Raw genomic sequence first — 21,366 nt, forward strand, 5'->3', positions numbered from 1 at the left:
TGTAGATCCATGAATGATGTTAGGAGGTTTAGATGGTTTTGCCCGGTCAGCTTTGCCTCCTGTGTCCCTCTCTTGAGCTGATTCTGGCTCCTGAAAGCAGCTCTCCTTGGCATATCACATATTTCTGGCATATCCATCATCTTGGGGTTCTCAAGGCAATACAGCTTTTATAGCTTCATAGAGTAACCTCTCAGGACCTCTTGACTTCCCAGAACCCTCATGCTGGTATTGTCCTGTCACACATTGCCTGGTTTCAGTGGCTTCTCTTCATCATGTCTCTCCGGTGACTCTAAAGCCAGCACCATGTGAATGACACTTCCAAGTCTGCCTACCAACTTGGGGTGAACCCTAGCCCCCTTGAATCACATTTGCAGCCAGGAGCTTTGACTTGTGACTATTTACGAGCAGAAAATTGTCTAGACCTTTTCCTTTCCCAAGTTGGGAGCTCAGCTGGGTGGAACATTGCCCCAAGGGCACCCCTTCCTTTATTCCAATGTAGATCAGGCCTCATCTTAAACTCCTTATCTCTTTTAGTATAAGCATTAAGTTTCCCTGTTCACTTCTTCCTTTTCATTCTGTACATTTGTATTTCTTTTTCCCCTACTTGCTCTTTTTCATTGCACACTTGCATAAGATGATTACCACACGACAATATTTGGCTGCCTTCAAAACTCTTCCTCCAAAGAAATAAGTCATTTCCTTTTAATTCAGCCTTAGGCATGTTGTAGTTGGTTGATTTTTTTCCCCACTCCTTTACTCTTTATTCTTTGGGGGCCTGCCATCCAGCTCCCAAATAAATACACATGGAGTCATATTCTTACTCATGAATGCCCACCTTTAGCTTGGCTTGTTTCTAATCAGTTTTCCTTAACTTAAATTATCCCGTCTATTTTAGCCACTAGGCTTTCACCTTTCTCTCTCTTTTTTAATATCTTTTCTTTACTTCTTATTCTGTGTCTGGCTGTGTGGCTGGCCCCTTCTTTTCTCACTCCTCCATCATTTCTTCCAGATTTCTCTTCCTATTTGTTCTCTCTGCCTGCCAGGCCGGCCTATCCTTTCTCCTGCCTTGCTATTGGCCATTCAACTCTTTATTCGACCAATCAGGCATTCTAGACAGGAAAGTAACACATCTCCACACAGTTAAACAAATGTAATATAAAAGAATGCAACACATTAAAGCAAATGTTCCACAGCATAAACACATGTAACACATCTTTAACTAACATTCTACAACAGCAAGTTCTTAAGATGAGGGTAGAAAGCATCCTCATTCTTTACCAAGGTATCACAAGGAAAGCCTCCAGCCCAGTTTCTGATATTGTTCCCTTTAGGAACTTGTTGAGTTGGGCCTCTCCCGTCCATGCTGTCAGCTCTACTGTCTTCCACGCTCCGACTAGGATGGCCATTAAGCTCTGCTTATAATGTTCAACTGTTTTTCTAGTCTAAAGTCCCAAAGTTTTCTGTGATCCTCCCCAAAGCAGAACTGTTGTTCAAAGTGAAACGCAGGGTTCTAGTTTCACTCTTCTAAGTGTAGGTATCCTCTGTTCTCAGCACCATTTGTTGAAGAGGCTGCCCTTTTCCCAATTTATGTTTTTGATATTTTCAAATACCAGGTGGCTGTATCGGTGTGAGTTTCTATCTGGGTCATCTGTTACCTACTTTGATCTTTGCATCAATTTTGGTGTCAGTACCATGCTGTTTTCATTCCTGCGGCTTTGAGGTATAATGTAACATCAATTACCATGAAACCTCTAGCATTGTTCATTTTCCTCAGCATTGCTTTGGCTATTTGGTGTCATTTGTGCTTCCAAATGCACTTCAGGATTGTTTGATTTCTGTGAGGAATTCAAGTATTTCCGTGACTGTGTTGACTTTGTGGGTCCCTTTTAACAATATAGACCTGTTCGCTGTACAGGTTCTGCTGCCATGAGCATGGGAAAGCTTTAAATTTTCTAGTGTCTTCTCTAGTTATTTCTTTGCTGTTTTAAATTTTTCATTGTGGTTATTATTCTCTTTGTTGGTAGATTTATTCCTATTTATTTATTTAAAAACTGCTTCAAAAGGGACTGTTTCTTAATTTATTAGCATGTTCATTATTGGTGCATAGAAAAATACTGATCTTCGTGTGTTAATTTTGTATCCACTTACTTTGCTGAAATTATCAGTTAGAAGAGTTTTCTGGAGGGATCTTTAGGGTCTCTGTATACAATGTATATAATCATATTATATGCAAATAAGGATAGTTTGATTTTTTTCCTCTTCCTGTGTGTATCCAGTTTCTTTCTTTCTCCTATTGCTCTAGCTGGGCTTTTTTTAGGTTGACTAGGAGCAGAGCAAGGGGGCACCTTTGCCTTGTTCCTGAATTTAATTGTAATGTTTTGAGTTTTCACCATTTACCATGATACTCGATATAAGTTTGTCATATGTGGTCCTTATTATGTGGAGATTGTTTCCTGTTTCTAGTTCTTTAGTCATGAAAAGATGCTGTGTTTGTCAACTGTCTTTTCATTGTATATTGAGATGATCATGTGTGATTTCTGTTCTTAAATCTACTGAAGTGATACATTACTGCATTAGTCAAGGTTATCTAGAGAAACAGAACTGGTAGAATAAATCTATATGTATTGAAAAAGGATTTATCAGAGTTGCTTACTGGCTTTAGACCAACAATGGCTGTCTCTTGATGGAAAGGCTAAGAATCCAGTAGCTGTTTATTCAGCCTATGATTCTGGATGTCTCAGCTTATCTTCAGTATCCACTGGAATCCCAAAGAAGCAGACCTAAAAGCTGATATCTACATATAAGAGAAAGTATATAGCATTTGTCTTTTGGGGTCTGGACTCCTTCATTCAAGATCATTTTGTTCTAGCTCCATTCATTTACCTGTGGATTTCATAATCTCATCTTTTAAAAGAGCTGACTCACATTCTATTGTGTAAATGTACAGTGTTTTCATTATCCATTCTTCAGTTGATGGATATCTAGGGTGTCTCCAGTTTCTGGTTATTTCCTGAGAGGTCTGTCACACTGATTTCCATTGTGGCTAAACAAGTTTGAGTGTTCCCCTTACCCCACAGCTTCACCAGAATGAGCCATCATTTGTTTTATTGATCATGGACATTCTGACTTGTCTAAGATGAAATCTCAAAAAAAAGTTTGATTTGCATTTCCCTGATGACCAAGGCTATTGAAATTTTATTTGTGTTTCTCAGCCATTTGTACTTCATCTTATGAGAACTCTCTACTTAGTTCTGTATCCAATTTTTAATTTGGTTATTTGTTTTCTTGATGTTCAGGGTTTGTTGTTGTTCTTTATATATTTTAGATACCCTGCCTCTATGTAATGTGAAGATCTTTTCCCATTTTTTCAGTCTGTCCTTTGCCTGAATGATGGTGTCCTTTGCCATACAGAAGCTTCTCAGTTTAATGAGGTCCTATTTCTTAATTGTTGGTCTTAGTGCCTGTGCTATTGGTATTATATTCAGAAAATCTTTTCCTGTGCCAATGAGTTCAAGCTTATTCCTCACTTTCTCTTCTATCATGTTCAGGGTATCTGCTCTTGCACTGAGATTCTTGATCCATTTGGAGTTAAGTTTTCTTCCAAGGGATAGATACTGATTGATTTTCATTCTTCAATATGGTTTGACCAGCACCATTTGTTGAAGATGCTGTCTTTTCTCCAGAGTGTATATTTTTGGCTTTTTTCTTTCAGTTGTTTGCCGCATCTTTAGATTATTTTATGAGTGCATTTGTGTTATCTTTGATTTCACTCTCCACTCATATAATCATCTTTTGAATTTTTGATCCAGGGTTTCATCTAATTCATGATCACTGGGGTCCCATACTATGGAATTAATAAATATCACAAGAATCATGCTGTCTTGATTTTTCTGGCTCTTATGTTTTTGAATGAGATTGTTGAATCTTGAGATTGTTGTCTAATTTTAAAAATATCACCCCTATTCTCTCAGTAGAAGTATTTGTAATGTTCAAGAATGAGAAGGCTGTAGTCAGGTTGATACACCATTTTTCCTCCCTAGACCAGTGTTGCAATTCTACAGCTAAACCCTCATTCATATGTTTAGAATCCTATATTATATTTTCAGCTCTACTCTAAAATATTTTCTTCAGAAGCAACAGTTAGGCCTACTATTAAAATACAACAGTATTTAATTAGAAACTATTATTCTTGCCATTATAATAAGGGGGAGGTGTAAAAATTGGCATGATGTATTTATTATGTCCCAAGGTGTTAGTTACTAAGGGTAGGGGTGAACAGGAAGTGAGCCATGTAAAGCTAGTGATAGGTAGTAGAGCAGTAAAGGGAAAACACAGAAGAAAAAGTGAATAGAAGTGGAAACAAGGACAAAAGGAGGAGATAAGGCAGCCCCATGTAAAGGTAGAATGAAAAGAGAAAGAGGTAAAGAAATACAGACAACCTAACCCTGTTCCAGCACTCAGGGGCTGAGAGACATGCATCCAACTCCAGGCCAGTCTATGTTCTTTGGGAAAACTTAGCAAAATGGCAACAGCAAAGGGAGAGTCTAGGGCAGACCACACCATTCCACAGAGTTGAAATTGGATGTTAAATAAGAGAAGAATACAAATGAAGAGAGCTGACCAGGGATACAGAGTGTGTTTGGTTCCTTCTGTGGCATAGGTACCTCTCTGTGAAGTGTCTGCATCAGTGTGTCTCAAGCTTGCTGCTGTTTCCCACTCCAGTCTATGATTCACCCTAGATCACTACCCGGCTGATCTGGCTCAAAGCTTTCCCCTATAGCTAGAGGTATTCTTCAGACCAGCCCTCAGATGATAGGCCCATGACAATTCTCATGCTTCTCAGAGTTAGCAGTTGGCAGGAAGGACACTTTCCTTCTAAAGATGCCTAGTTGTTCACCCAACAGGCCTCTGAAAACTCTATTTTTCATTTCATAAACATATTATAATCTCAAAAAGAAAAAAGAAGTATAAAATTGTATTTGTGGCATGGATTTTTAGATATATGATCTTTTAAAATGACAAAATAACAAATGAGCCTACTACATTGAGTGGCTAGAGATGTTTTTTTATTAGGCTTAATTTATATGAAAGTAATGTGTGTTTTATGTTTATATAACCCAAGATATAAACATTCTTATTTATAAACATGAAAATAACTGTTCCCAGGGATTTAAAAACATGGCAATAGATGTTTTCTTTTTACATTTTTGTTATTAACATATTGTAACATATATGTAACTGTGTATATTCATGGAATACAGTGTGATACTTCATACATGGACACACCAGTGATCAGATCAGGGTGACTGACAAATCCATCACCCCAGGCATATATCATTTCTCTATACTGGAGATATGAAAGTCCTTCCTCCTAACTGTTTTAATTGTGGACAACCTGGTTATCTACTGCGCTATAGAATATAAGAAATTATCGTTCGGGGCTGGAGAGATGGTTCAGAGGTTAAGAGCACTGACTGCTCTTCCAGAGGTCCTGAGTTCAATTCCCAGCAATCACATGGTGGCTCACAACCATCGGTAATGAGATCTGGTGCCCTCTTCTGGTCATACATGCTGTATACAAAATAAATAGATAAATCTTTAAAAAAAAAGAAAGAAAAGAAATTATCGTTCATGTTCAACTGCACCCAGTCTCTGTTATCCATCTTTGTCAGCCCACACCATTTCTGGGCTCTGGTAACTAGTATTTCACTCTCTACTGCTTTAAGGAAACTTTATTGCTATCTTTTTATTTATGTAAAAATTTCATTACTTGATTTTTTTTTAACCTAGTTTTCTTTATGGCTTTAGGGGCTTCTCTGAGGATTGTTTTGTGAATAGCACTTAACTATTCATAATCTGATAATTGTTACCTCACCTTTTTAAGAAAAATACCTAAGTCTTAAAGCTGCATAGTTACTTTACTCTCCTCTCCTTAGGATGTAGGTGTCAGATGTTTTCCACTTTAGAACTGGAAAAATTCAGAATGCGATGAAATGCATTTTAGATATCTCAAAAGAGAAACTAGTGTAGTATGTATAGTGAACCAGGGGAATGAGGACTCTTTATATATATTAGATACATATCTATACAGTAGAAAGGGACTAAAGCTGAGATGATTTTAGCCCCTTCAGATGTATTACCAGAAATTGGGTTGTTGAGTCATGAAATAGTTCTATTTTTAGCTCTTTGAGCAACATACATGTTGTGTACAGCATCTGAACCATGTTATACTCTCAACAAGAGTGTGCAAGGGTTCCAGGTCTGCCATAGCCGTACCCTCTGTGATGTGGTAACCACCATAATTTTGCCTTTTACTTTCCTATTGCTTAAAGATAATGAACACCTCTTTGCACAGTTGTTGGCTGTTCTCATGTTTTCTTAATGGATATTTCTTTCTAGGACCTTTTTAGCCATTTAAAATCAGGTTTCCTTTTTATTGCTTTGTTATAGGAGTTATGCATTGGGTTCCAGTCTCTTACCAGATAGGCAGCTTGCAAATACTCTTATTTCAGATCCTTTTCATTTTATGCAATTGTACTTGTCTAGTTTTGCTGTTCTTGCTTGTGATTTTGATTGTGTACACAAAAGTCACTTCTAAGGTCAGCAGAATGAAGCTTTTACTTTGTGTCTTCTTCAGCAGTTTTAGAGTTGCAGGCTGTGTGTTCACATCTAATCCATTCTGAGCACTTTTATGCATGATACTAGATAGGGGTTCTGTGCTTCATCGTCTAAATGTAGCCAAGAAATAGAAACAATCTGGAAGCTCATTGGCAAATGAGTGAATCAAACGTAGCATACTGACATAATGGGGTGTTATTTAGCCTTGAAAATGAAGGGCATTCTGTAATTTGTGATGAAGTGAATAGGTATAGATGGCATTGTATTCATTGAAATAAGTCAGTCAGAGAAGAGCAAATACTCATTGAATCCACTGACATGAGTATCTAAAAGCAGTCATATTTATGGACACAAAATAGAATAGTATTTCCCAAGGGGTGGAATAGAAAGGAACAACGGAGGAGTTACCATCCAGTGGTTGCAACATTTCAGTCAAGCAAGAGTCAACTCTAGAGAAGCTTGCTGTGTGTTTGAGGGCCCCTGGCAGTGGGATCAGGATCTATCCCTGGTGCATGAGCTGGCTTTTTGGAGCCCATTTCCTATGGCTGAATGTCTTGCTCAGCCTTGATGCAGTGGGGAGGGGCTTGGTCCCTCCTCAACTGAATGTACCAAGCTTTGTTGACTCCTCATGGAAGGCCTTACCCTTTTGGAGGAGTGGATGGGGGGTAGGTTGGGGGAAAGGTGGCATTGGGGGAGCTGGGGAACTGTGGTTGATATGTAAAATGATTAAAAAAAAAGAATCAGTACTAGAGACTGAGCAGCCAAGTGTCGAGTCAACAACACACCAACCAACACCAACTCAAGACTCAAGTGGACAGACTGTGTGGGAGATGTTCAGAAAGAGCAACAGCATCAGCAAATAAGTCCCCGAAGGGTTCCTGTGATAATGGCTTCAAGGGTGTGCATGTGTGTCCAAACTCATCAAATTGTGTATTAAATATGGGCAGCCTCTATATATCATTTTTATTTTTTATTTTTTTATTTTTATTTTTTTTTATTTTTATTTTTCGAGACAGGGTTTCTCTGTGTAGCTTTGCGCCTTTCCTGGGACTCACTTGGTAGCCCAGGCTGGCCTCGAACTCACAGAGATCCGCCTGGCTCTGCCTCCCGAGTGCTGGGATTAAAGGTGTGCGCCACCACTGCCCGGTATCATTTTTATTTTAATATACCTATTTTAAAAAGAGAAGATTTGTTTCTTGTATTTTACTGTGGATTTGCTGTTTCTGCTGCTCTTCCTTAATTCTTGAGGTTCCGGTCTCCTTGGATTGCCTCTCCCTCCAGCCAGGAGCTTCCTTTTAAAAAATTCTGATATTCATTTTCATTTTGTTTATTTATAGTTAGGATAGAAAGCACTGGGATTTTACTATGTGTACTCTGGCATTTCAAACTCACACATCATTGTATTTTGTTCTTATTCACACTTCTCCTCTGCTGCCTTCTCCCATCTGCCTGCCTACCTCTTGGCCGTCCTCTTCCTCAGCCTTGAGAGAATCATTGTCTTGAGAACAAGTCAAGTTTAGAAAGAAAAACACTCTAGGTTTTTTCACATGTGTGCAATAGATGTGTGTGTGTGTGTGTGTGTGTGTGTGTGTAGGGCACATGTGAGGGCATTATAGTAGATAGGACCATATCAGAGAGGAAAAAAACCACGAGCAAGGAGGGAGGAAGAAAAAAGAGATGTAGTAGGGTGAAAACTGTTTCTTTTGGAAGTCTGAGGGTGAATTCCCACCATTTGTTTTATTTTAAAATGGCCATATTTTACTATAGTTCCTGTAGGATATTTTCATTTGCCTTTAGAAGTAAGGATTGACATCTCCCAAGCAGCCTTTCAAATATATTGGAACATGGCTTTTTTCCTGTAGGGATTACACCACACTACTATGAGGACTTTGATTTTACTCTATGCAAAACAGGATGCTACTGCAAGGATCTGAGCTGAGTGTGACATGATCTTATGTTAAGGAACCTCATTGGCTGTTGTGTTCAAAATAGACTGTAGTAGAGCATGCAGCAAGGCCTTTCGGAAATCTATCTCAGCTTGGTCAAGGAGGTAGTGGTGGCTAGAGAATAGATTGATTTTTAAGGCAGAGCCAATGATTTCTCAATGAGTTATATGTGAGGGGTGAGGGCAAAATCTTTGATAACTCATGTTATAGCCAGAAATGCTGTTGTTACTACAGTTGAAACACAAATTTGGTGATCCAAGGAGCATTTGGTAGGTGACTGGGGGACAGTCAGGAGATCAGGTCTGGTCATGCTACATTATAGTCCTGAGTGCAGTGTCTCTAGCAGCATGCATTGTCTCCATGCAGAAGGACATCCACCCGAGGACCTCTTTCCTCAGTTCATTCTGACATGACTCTATAGTAAAATAAGGAATATGCTCAATTTCTGTTTCTTTTTAGGAGTCAAACGTTCTTCATAACCCTGCGCCTCCATTTTGATCATCTTCGTTATTAGTGATCTTGCTATATGAATCATTTATTGTGTGCCCTCAAGTCACAGAGAGTCTCAGGAGGTTTGTGCTCAGCTCCCCCTGCAGCCTGAGGCACTGTGTCACTCAGAGCGCAGAAGTACTTGGCTGAGTCCCTCCAGTGAGCTGGGGATTTCCTCAGGTTGAAGGAGGAGTTACTCTTCGTAAACTCAGCCTCAAAGCCATTGATGCCTTTAATAAGGGTGTCTCTGGCGGTGTATTTGAGGAGAAGCTGGAGGCTCTGGCCAGGATATTGGACATACCAGAAGAGGTAAGGTGTCGCACCATAAGAATAGCTGCATTTGATCTCTAGTGAGGCTCCTTCAGAGACAGTGAGATGAGCATCAGGCTGGGCCACTGACTGGGCTCTGTTTCCTCCTGTAACACCAATGCAGCATCACTAAGACGAGGATAGACAGAGACCATGTCCCTTGTGTAGATTCTGACTAGGAATGTGTTCCTTCTGTGGAAACAAAGGCAGGGAATGAAATAATACTTACTCAGTGAGAAGAACAGGCCAAGCAGCAGAGTGGTCACTGGGAACATGGCTAGGCAGTGAGATGTATTCTGGGAAGTCTCCCTGAGCAGGAACGTGAAGAACACGGATTGAAGAGCTCCCTGTGGACAAGGCTTGGAGACCATTAACTGAGAGATGTTCCCTTAGCAACGACTGCTCTAGTGCCCTTTCTATTCACAACTGCAGCCCAGAGAGCTGTGAGGTAAAAAGGCTCTCTGGAGTCAAGTTTTTTTTTCCAGCACAGATATTCAGTCTATGCAACATTGCCGCCCTCTGGAGGCCAAAAGTGAAAACAAATTACGTCTCAAAATTTTTGTTGGGTCTATTTTCTTAAGCAATAAAATCTGATGAGAGCGCTTTTTAAGAAGATAATTTAACTTTATGAATTAAGTATTAGTATTTAACTTTATGAGTTAGAGAATGTTATCATTCTCATTTCATCAGTGGGGAAGCTGTAAGAAAGAGTGTGTCACAAGTGACAGGCCTGGAGTTTCTCTCATTACTATGACCAAGAAGCCCCATCAGAAATGACTGATGACTATATACAATTATCACTACAGCTCTTTACAGTGTCAGCTGTCCTAATGTAATGAATGGGAAAACAAGCCTTTATAGGGACAGTGTTTGTAGTCACACACAGGTGTCTGGGCTCCCTTTTTACCGAAAGCTCAGTCCTTCTCCCACTGTGCTATCTGGACACAGACTCCCCTAACAAAAGCATGTTCTGTTTCCCAAGTGTGTATACTCAGTGCCAAAGAGGTCTTTATCCTCCTCAGCACTTGACATGGTCAGGTTTCAGATTTTTGGCTATCCTTTTAGGGAAAGCTACTTACTTGGTTGAGATTTCAAGTCTTACCTTTTATAAACTGGAAATCCTATTCATGCCATAAAATGACACTACCATTATTCCTTTTTATTGTATATCTTAAGAGTGAGGGGGAAAGAAATGTAAATAGTGTAGCTAGCTTTGGTAAAGAGTGTGGAAGAATCACTCTGTACAGGAGGAGAAGCCTACTGATGTGACAGACAAAGGGAACATGGCTAATGACTTCTGTATAAAGTTCTAAGTAAATTCTACTTACATGTTTTAAACAGCAGTTGAATGGGGAGGTCCTGGCAAGTGTCTCCAAACAAAGATCTTTGAGAGGAGGGCAAAACCACTGGTACCAGAATCATGGAGGAGGACAAAGTCACCAGTACTAGAGTCACAGAGGAGGAGAACAAAGCCACCAGTACTAGAGTCAAGGCGAAACTGTCATTCAAAGCCTTGTTTACGAAGACAGCGTATCCTAGGAAGGAAATGATAGAGGATGAGAGTACATCATTGTATTTAATTAAAAGATACACTGATAGTTATTAAAGAAACAATAAAGAAAGAACAAGATAATTGGTGAAGGACCATAAAATATCAGACAGATGGGACGCTCCTGAGACTTGAGGAAAATTCAAACTAGAGCTGAAAGATAGTGATGTTTTTTTCTCAAGAGTGAATCATTTTTTTTTGTAGGTGCTTTGGGGAATGAAATAAATTCTTTCCCTAAATATGCAAACAATTCTTTGAGCTTACCAGTATTATTTATAAATCTGTTTAGAATTCCTTTCCATTTCCTAATGCTTATGATTTTGCTAGTTTATCTTTTATATTGGAGTGATTTATACTACTAAACATGCAAAGCATATGAAACAAAGAAGAGAAGGGAGGAAAAACCAAGTGGGAGAAAGTCTTAAGACAAAGGAAAAGGCACTTTGAGAAGGACAGGGTGCAGCATGACAATCTGTGGAGGGGAGAGGGAGAACGATCCAGCAGCTCTGGCACTGCGCCCACATGCTGAGGGGATAACATACACCAAATCTGTGCAGACAGGGTTATTGTGATGCTACTCACAACAGCCAAGAAATGGAACCAGCCAAGGTGCCCACTGATGAATTAATAGGTAAATAAATTGTGGTACATGCACAAAATGGAACATTATTGACCCATAGAAAGAGTGAATGAAATCCTGTCATTTACAGCAACACGAATTGGATTTGGGGACATAGTATGTGGAATAAGCCAGACACAGCAAGACAAAATACTGCATATTTGTCATCATTTGTAGGTCCTAAAATCTGATTTTGGAATAAAAGAATAGAACCGTGTTTTGTTTTTTTTTTTTATAGACTGGAAATGGGGAGGGTGGGAAGTGGTGAGATAACAGGGGTCAGAAAATGTTAATTAGGAAGGACTGGTTCTGATCGCTGTATGGTAGCTGACTGCAGATTGCAGGACAAGAGTTAGAAGACAAGACATTTCAGATTTACAGTCCAAAGAAATCATAAAACGCTGAGGATTTGGAAGTATTTATTTCCCTTGTTTGATCATTACACATTGTGTGTGTGTGTGTGTGTGTGTGTGTGTATGTGTGTGTGTGTATTTAACTATTATACTATACCACATAATATGTATAGATGTAATTTTGAAAGTTTTATAAAGGAATGTTATACTTTGAATAGGTAAATTGTGTGAACCATATCTCAATAAAAGTATCATTTTTTTAAAAAAAATGATGCCTTTTAATATGATAACTCTGTAATTATTTTATAAATATTATTCTGGATAAGAAATTTGCCAAATGGTTATGCCACTTTTTAAAATTCATTTCAGCTATGTGTTCTCATAAGTATTTTCTGCACACAGTACATATTTAAAATATTTTTATTAATTCTTTGAGAATTTAACTCATTGTATTTTGATCATATTCACCCCCCTCTCCTATTTTTCCCGATATCTACCACCCTTTTATACCCACCCAACACTGTCTTTAGTTTAAAAAAAACACCTATTTGTTGCAATTTATTTTGTCCATATACTCTCGGGTGTGTGGCGCTGCACCAGAATGTAGTCAATGTACCAGTGGCCATACTCTCAAAGAAAGCTAACTCTTCCTTTTCCAGCTGCTATCAATTTCCAGTAGCTACTCAACTAGGCATGAAACTTAGCACCCACCTCCCTGCTTCATGCAGGAATCTTATCAAGATTGAGCTTGCCCAGGTCCTGTGTGTAGTGTCACAGCTGCTTATGAGATCACATGTGCAGCTTCCCCCTATATTTCCCCCCCCCCAGAAAACATTGCACCATTACAGTCATCTACTGCCTCTGATTATTACCATCTTTACACTCCCTCTTCTGAGATGATTTCTGATACTTGAGAGGAGGCAATGTGATGTCCCATTTAGGGCTGACCTCTCCACAATCTCTTATTCTCTGCACTTAAACAGTAGTAGGTCTCTCTGTTAATCACCATCTACGGCAAAAGAAGCTTCTCTGGGGAGGTCTAAGTTCAGTAAGTCATTAAGAATAGGTTTAATACTATGTCCTATTAAGAGAATAATTAGTAGTAGGTTCTGACTTAGGGTCTATGACCTGCTTAGCTCCAAGATAGGTTCCATCTTAAATCCAAGCAGAAAGTGGTTGGTTACTCCAGTAACATTGATGTCACTATTGAACAAGGGGCATATTTTGCCAGGCATGTCATTATTGTAGCTTTCAGGGCTCACTGCTGGGTCAGGGTAGTGATTACTTTTCTCTCCAGTTAGCCTGCATAGCACCTTTCAGCACTATGAAAGCTAGTCAATAGGGATGAACTTTCAGATCAGTACCAGCTTAATTTCTCCATGTTCTAACTCAAATATGTCATGTCTTTTTCAATAGGGTCTTTCTTATAGCCCAGTTGTGGAGGGTAACCAAGAGCATTGACAAAGCCTGTAGAGTTTGAGGGTCAATGGGATTTCATGGGCCAATAACTCCAAAAGAGTGACCATTCCTGGCACTGGGCTTTTTATATGTTACCCTATGACATCTATTAATCCCATTATAGACTAGCTTCATGACTCTCTTATTATATATACAAACATTTTAGGAAGTTTCCATAGCATAAAGTCTTTAGATGGCTTTTTCATAAGGTTTTTCATGTTAGTTTAACAGTACAGCTTTTTTTAACCTTTATAAATAACACACACTGCTTGTATTTGTCTTTGTTTTTAATAATATATTAAATTGATTCTTCTGCTAAGCATTTTCATCACAATAATTACCATCTTAGTTTATATTGCTGCAATGAAACACTATGACTAAAAGGCAAGTTGGGGAGGAAAGGGTTTATTTGGTTTACACTTCCATATTGCTGTTCATCAATGAAGGAAGCCAGAACAGAAACTCAACAGGACAAGAACCTGGAGACAGGAGCTGATGCAGAGGTCATACAGGGGTGCTGCTTACTGGCTTGCTCCTCCTGTCTTGTCCAGCCTGCTTTATTATAGAACCCAGGACCATCCACCCAAGAATGGCACCATTCTCAAAGGGCTGGTCTCTGCCCCAGATCACTAATTAAGAAAATGCTTTAAAGGCTTTCCTACAGCCTGATCTTAAGGAGGCATGTTTTAAATTGAGGCTCCCTCATCTCAGAAGACCCCAGCCCATGTCAAGTTGACATAAAACTATTCAACACAATTGACCTCTTGTCCACTTGACACAAACACATCACCATTAAGCCATGACCTTTCCTTTCTCATTCAGCTCCAAGATTTCACATTAAAAACATAAATAACTTAAAAGTCCCACAGTCTTTATAAATTCAAACACATTAGAACTTCAGTCCATTTAAAGTTGCCAATCTCTTTAAAAATTTTAAATCTCTTTAGAGTTCAAAATTTCTCAACTGTGGGCTCTTGCAAAAATCAAAACTAAGCTAAATATTTTCTTATTTCAAGAGGGAAGAACCAGTCCATAATCACAATCATATCAAAGTGAAACCAACAGTGTAAATAATTCAACACCCAATTTCTGGGATCCACTTATGATCTTCTAGGTTCTTCCCAGGAGCTTCAGCTCTCCTCTAGCTCTATCCTCTGCACACACGCAGCTTGTCTTCTAGGCTCTGGCTGGCTCCACTCCACTGTTGCTACTGTTCTTGGTGGTCATCCCATGGCACTGAAATCTCCAAAATGCTGGGGTCTTTGGCTGCAACTGGGCTGTACTTTCACCTATAGCTAGCCCTCTTCATTGTGCCAAGCCTAAACTTCTTTATATGATCCTTTCAATCTTGAGCCTTCAGCGGCAACTGAGGCTGCACCTTCACCAATGGCCTCTCCTACACTCTTTCAGTTCCAAACCTCTGCTGCTCTCCATGACCCCTCCATGCCTTCAAAACTAACACCATTTGGGTGACTTTTAGCCTACCAACTTTGACTGCCATCATGGGGGTCAACTTTGGCCACCTCTGGAACACAGCTTCTGTGTGCTAACTCTTAGGAAACATTCCCCAAAAAATTTCACCTCAAAAATGCTGATCTCTTCTTAATCACCACTTTTTTTCTCAGCTCCCATCAAGTAACCCAGCAAAGCAAAGGTTTCACTTGAGTAGTTTGGTATCTTGTTAATCACAGCCCCAGCTAACTAGGATCACAGAATCTTAATTCCAAATAACAAATGGCCCCCAATAGTCTTTAAACTTCCCTCTGAAACTTCACAAGCCAAGCCTCCATCCTCTATGCTGCTCTCAATATTCTTATCTCCTGAGCTCCTACAGAACAGCTCACCAAACAATGAGCACTCAGTGGCTTTTCTTGAACAAAGTTCCAAAGTCCTTTCATAATCCTTCTCAAAACAACATGGTCGGGTCTATCACAGCAATGCTCCATAATCCAGGTACCAACCTGTCTTAGAGTTACTATTGCTGCAATGAAACACCATGACCAAGAAAAGCAAGTTTGGGAGAAAAGGGTTTAATTGTAGTACATCAACGAAGGAAGCCAGAATAGGAACTCAAACAGCAGGAACCTGGAGGTAGGAGCTGATGCAGAGGCCATGAAGGAGTGTTGTTTACTGGCTTGTTTCTCCTGTCTTGCTCAGCCTGCTTTCTTACAGAACCCAGGACCACCAGCCCAGGGATGGCACCACCCACAGTGGGCTGGGTCTTACCCTATCAATTACTAATTAAGAAAATGCCCGCAGGCTGGTCTGCAGCCTAATCTTATGGAGGCATGTTTTTAAAATTGAAGCTCCCTCCTATCAGGTGATTCTAGCTCATGTCAAGTTGACATAAAACTATCCAGCACAATTACTAAGGCTAAAAACAATTTCATGAAAATGGTATAAAACTTTGGCTTGTCCATTCTGCTATGGAAAAACTCTCCCACTGTGTTATTTGATCTCTATAGTGAATCTGTGTTTATGTTCTAATTTTAAGGGCAAAAACTTTGTAAGTTCTGAAGTGTCACATAATTGAGCAAATCAGCAAACATCTTAGGGCTTCTTTTTTTTTTTTTTTTTGGTTTTTTTTGAGACAGGGTTTCTCTGTGTAGCTTTGCGCCTTTCCTGGAACTCACTTTGGAGACCAGGCTGGCCTCGAACTCACAGAGATCCGCCTGCCTCTGCCTCCCGAGTGCTGGGATTAAAGGCGTGCGCCACCACCGCCCGGCCATCTTAGGGCTTCTTAAAATTCATGGCTTAACATCCCTTTTCTGTGTCCATACCAGTTAATATAAACATCCAAACTTGTGCCATCTCCATTAAGTGGGCTTAGGGAATACAGCTGCAGCCTGAGGAATAAAGAGGAGATTACATGCGAACCTCTTCCTGGGTCACTTCCCAGTTTCTTCTAAGCCCCTTATTTACAAAGAACATTATTCTCCGTGGTTTCTTTAAAGGTAACTAACTCATGCATGATCATTTCATTAGTTGGGGCTGCACTACATTGATGAAGATGAGTTTTGCAGAGGTGGCTTTTCAGAAAGATGCTGGTACATTTTCCTACTTTGAACACATGTTTTAAAATGCCTAATTCCCCAATCTTCCATGGCAGCATTGGGTTAAGATCTCAAGCTGCTGGTAAACCACTACCATGTAGCCTTTATTTCAAAAATATGTGTGTCACAATTTCTTCAAATACATCAATTTGGGGGTAACTGGAATTCCTTGTCTGTGTAGAAGAAAAGGTAGTAGCCAAGGTTTGGGGAAGGCAGCTGTTAACCTTTTCTGAGTCTGACTGAATCTCTGCATACATTCCCACTGCCATGAAAGACAGTTACACTGATTTCTACACAGATAATGTGAGACTTCAGCTCTCTTTTTCCTCCTAGTATTGTGGAGAGAGAAGCCGCACCAGAAGTCTTAGGGCAAGGTTTGGGGACAGGAAACAGGTACTTGGGGGCGCCATGCTACCTAGCAGAAACAGGTTCCTGTAGCTATAGGCTGGGTAGCCCTCATGTGCACAGAGCTGTCTTTGTTTCTCCAAATTGACTTATCAGTTTGTCTTGCTTCTTCATTTCATCCATCCTGTCTGGTGGAAAGGGCTTCCCTGTACCTCTGATTGCATCAATAAGTTTTGAGAGTAATTGTGGTGTGTTCTGGAATTCTCACCTTCCTGTTTCTACCATGTGAGTATAATATTGCTTGTCAAGTTGTTATGGGGGACACAGGTTTAAGCCAATAGAAAATCTCTATTAGTTGCCAGCAAGTATGTTGGGTGTTTGGGATCCCACGGTAGCCCTAAGCCTTTCTCAGGATGAGCTTTTGAGCACAAGTGCCATTTCCTGGGTTGGCATATTTCAGTTAACAAGAACAGTTAGCCAGAAGCAGAACTACAGAAGCCAAAAGGCAAGGTTAGTACATTCAGAGACTTTCCCACAACTATGGACTTGGATGGAATAGGTCTTTGTTTTCATTTTGGCAGCTGTTACTGTCTGTGTGCTGCCTCTTATGGCTTGAATGGTACTTCCATCATGGAGTTAGTTGTGCTAAGGTCTGGGGCCTGCTAAAATCTGGGCACCTGATACAAGCTGGATATTGTACAATGCTCCCCACAGTTACTTATTTTTCTGTCAGTTACTCTTGCTTCCATTTATCAGGATATTTTTACAATACAAAAAGGGAAGAACAATAGACATAAGTTATCAACAGAGAAGAGGTGAGGAGGGAGAGAATAGGGAAGAAGTATGTGTGGGAGATAAAAAACAAAAACAAACAAAAAGCCCAATCTTTTCTGCCTTGTGTAATCATGCCAAGACTTATTTACAAGACACACCACTATTTCCCACCCCCACTCACCCATGTAACAAGGCACTATGTCATCAGTCAGCCAGTCTGTCTGAGCCTTCTAGCATTCCAGTCCCAGGAAGCTGCAGTTTCCCCAAAGACAGCGCCTATTACACCAGGCTTCGAAACAGTTTAACCCATGAGCACTAGAGGGCAGCAAAGCCAGCATAAAATCGCAAAGGACTTCAACTGGATGTCAGGTTGATTGTGCTTCAGTAAAGACCTATTTCCTTCCTTTCCCATAGCCCGGAGTTTGCCATAGCCCCATTTCCACAGATGGAAAGCAGATAAAACTCTCATGTTGGAGCAAAGTTGTACGGAAGCAATGAACACAAGCCCTGATGGGGACCCATGCTGTTAACCTGTCCCTCAGGCTCCTGATACTTCTCAGCACAGGAATTTAGGAGCGATGCCTCAGACATTCCGCTCTGTCAGCAGGTGAGCTCATAAGTTTTTTTTTTTTTTTTTTTTTTTTAAATCTGTTTATCCTTAGCTCAGACCCAGAAAGACAACATGGTATGTACTCACTTATGCGTGGATATTAGCTGTTAAGTAATTATATTACAATCCATAGACTCAAAAAGGCTAAGAAACACGGAGGACTCTAACTAAGGAGCACACGTGGATATTTTCTTGAGAACGGGAAATAGAACAGATTTTCCTGATGGACCAGGATGGGTGGGAATGGAAACAGAAGGGATCAGGTTGTGGGTGGGGGAGGGACAGTTATGAGGAGGACAATACAACTGGAACTGGGTGGTATTTGAGGGACAATGTGGAAACCTAGACAGGAGAAACTCCCAGGACTCTACGAGGGTGGTGACTCTAGCGAGGACTCCTAGTAATGGAGGATACTGAACCTGAACAGGCCATCTCCTGTAACCAGGAAGCTTCAAGTGCTGGGACCAGGCTACCAGCACAGGCACAAAACCTTCGACCTGCAATCTATCCTGCCTGCAAGATGTGCAAAATGTGCTGGGGTACTGGGGACTCAGAGATTTGCGGGAGTGGCCAGCTGATGATGGGTCTCATTTGAGGCTCACACCATGAAAGGGAGCCCCTGCCTGATGCTGCCTATTTGACCAGGAACTGGAGCCTAGATAGCCCAGAGACCTAGGATAGAAAAAAAAATCAATAAAATGATTCCTAATGATATATTATACTCATAGATCGCTGCCTAGTTCAATCATTATCCAAGAGGCTTCCTCCAGCAGCTGATACGAGCACATCAGGCAGAGAGAAAGCCCAAATTGGAGATCTCCATCGGGTCCCTCCCCTCGGATCTTAGGGAACACAGCAGAAGAGTGGGAGGAAGAATTGTAGTAGCCAGAGGGGTTGAGAACACCAGGAGAACACCAGAATCAACTAAGCAGGGCTCAAAGGGGCTCACAGAGACTGAAGTGGCAACCACAGAGCTTGCATGGGTCTGGGCTGGGTCTTCTGTATGTATGTTGTGGTTGTTAGCTTGGCGTTTTGTGGTACTCCTAACAGTGGGAGTGGGGGCTGTCTCTGATTCTTTCACCTGCACTTGGGACCCTTTTCATCCTGGCCTGTCTCACCCGGCCCTGATATGAGGGCTTGTGCCTAGTTTTATTGTAACTTTTATTCGGTGTTTGAATTGATATCCCTGGGAGGGCTGCTCTTTTCTGAAAAAAAAATGGAGGAAGAAAAGTGGATCTGGGGGAGAGAGTAGATGGTGGTGGTGGTGGTGGTGGTGGGGACTGGGAGGAGTGGAGAGAGTGGAAATTTTGGTCCTGAAGTATCATATAAAATAATACTAATACTACTACTACTACTACTAATAAACCCTGTTGGTCCTTGTGCAATTTGTATTTAGGTTTGCAATCTTTTTCTCCAAGTCCCTTTAAAAACCAATTGAAAACCATCATGGCACCATCAGAGAGGTAGCCAGTCATGATGCTCCTTTACTGGAAGAAGTCATCATTTTTTCTTAGCTCCTGGGACCATTTCCTCGTGACTACAATAATACACTTGGGTGTTGGGAGTACCGGAGAGAGGACCAATTGATTTGAAGGAGCCTTTCATACATTGTGTTTTTGAGTCTTCTTCCAGAAATATGCATTATAAACACAGTTTTCCAGACTGTCCTTTGACTTTCTACTTTTTTTTCACTTCTTGTTGTACTCACAATTTCCACCTTTTTATATAGTAGATTTCATTTATTGAATGAGTGTGTGTCTTTTTAAAGATTTGTTTGTTTTATTTCATGTGTGTGAATGTTGAGTGTTTGCCTGCACGTTTGCATGTGTGCCATGTAGGTGCCCGGTGCCCAGAGGCCATGCGAGGGCATTGGATCCCCTGGGACCGGAGTTAAGGAAGGTTTGTGAGCTAGCATATTGGTGCTGGGAAGCAAACCCGGGTCTTCCGTGAGATCAACAGGTGCTCTTAACTGCCAAACCATCTCTCCACTCTCATTTTCTTCCTTCTCAGCTGTAATTAAAAAAAAAAAACCAAATAAAGATTTGTTTATAGAAAGCAGATTGAAAGTTTCATTTATTCTCTTTAAGATCTATTAGAAGGCTTTCTCCCAATGACTTCCATTGCTTCACAAGTCTTTCTAAAAGACATTTCACAGAACATGTAAGGACTTTCCTGGCTATTAACAAGTATGCTTTGTGGGGAGGGAGGAGGGGACTTACTCAGGGAGGACTACACCTAAACAAACACTGAAGACTGGATTTTCCTTCACGTCTGTCACAATGTTTGATTACACCACAGTGGCCAGCTTGAGGAACTCCTCAGCAAACCTATGATGTTTTATTTAGCATTTCTCCTGATCAAGGATGCTCTTCTAGTAAAAAAGAAAAGAAAAGAAAGGAGAAGAAAAGAAAAGAAAATTCAGTGCAAGAGAGAGTATGGAGGCTTAGTTAAAAGATTGGGAAATGCTGAATGCTATGTGTAAAATCTAGCTACAGGCATGTGAATATTCACAGAAACAAAGACCATGATTATTATGAAACGGTTTTTGAATTCAACTCAGCGCAAGCACATTTATGTACATACCGAGCATACTTTCCTAGCCTTCCACTTGTCTGCATGTCTTCCCATAAGACGTGCTAGTGAAGTTAATATTGCGTCTTACTATATTTCGGTAGCTAAGCCACAGGCTACCAGAGAAAGATGTGACTTTGCTAGGAGAAGACTAAGCATCATCCACAGAGGTGAACTTCGTGTCCTCTTTGGGGAGGGTCATGATGCAAGCAGGAAGCCTGATTGTCTTAGTTAGTTTTTTTTTTTTTTCCTATAAAGGGACACAATGACCACAGCAACTCTTATAAATAAAAACATTTAACTGAGGTGGCTCACTTACAGTTTCAGAGGTTCAGTCCATTATTGTCAGGATGGGGAGCATGGTGATGTGCAGGCAGATATGGTGCTGGAGCTGAGAGTCCTACATCTTGACTCAAAGGCAACAGGAAGTCAACTGACTCACTAGGTGATATCCTGAACATAGGAAACCTCAAAGCCTGACTCCACAGTGACATGCTTTACCCAACAAGGCTACACCTCCTAAGAGTGCCACTCCCTTTGGGGACAATTTTCTTTCAAACCACCAATGTTGCTGTTTTCTTCTTTTAAACTATAAGTGTTGTTGAGAGAGGTACATGAGGATGCCAAGTTTGCTAGTGAGCACTGTGGTAAATCTGCATCATCTCAACCACC

General features: G+C 40.5%; 1 gene segment (V, D, J or C); it reads right to left on the reverse strand.

Moving 5' to 3' along the window:
* Positions 1-9,095: 9,095 nt before the first annotated feature.
* LOC119088449 lies at positions 9,096-9,786 on the reverse strand. The segment is given in 2 exon segments: positions 9,096-9,469; positions 9,592-9,786. Coding segments are annotated over 2 exon segments (516 nt in total).
* Positions 9,787-21,366: the final 11,580 nt, after the last annotated feature.

Source organism: Peromyscus leucopus, chromosome 9 (genome assembly GCF_004664715.2).
Source record: "Peromyscus leucopus breed LL Stock chromosome 9, UCI_PerLeu_2.1, whole genome shotgun sequence".
Classification (NCBI taxonomy): domain Eukaryota; kingdom Metazoa; phylum Chordata; class Mammalia; order Rodentia; family Cricetidae; genus Peromyscus; species Peromyscus leucopus.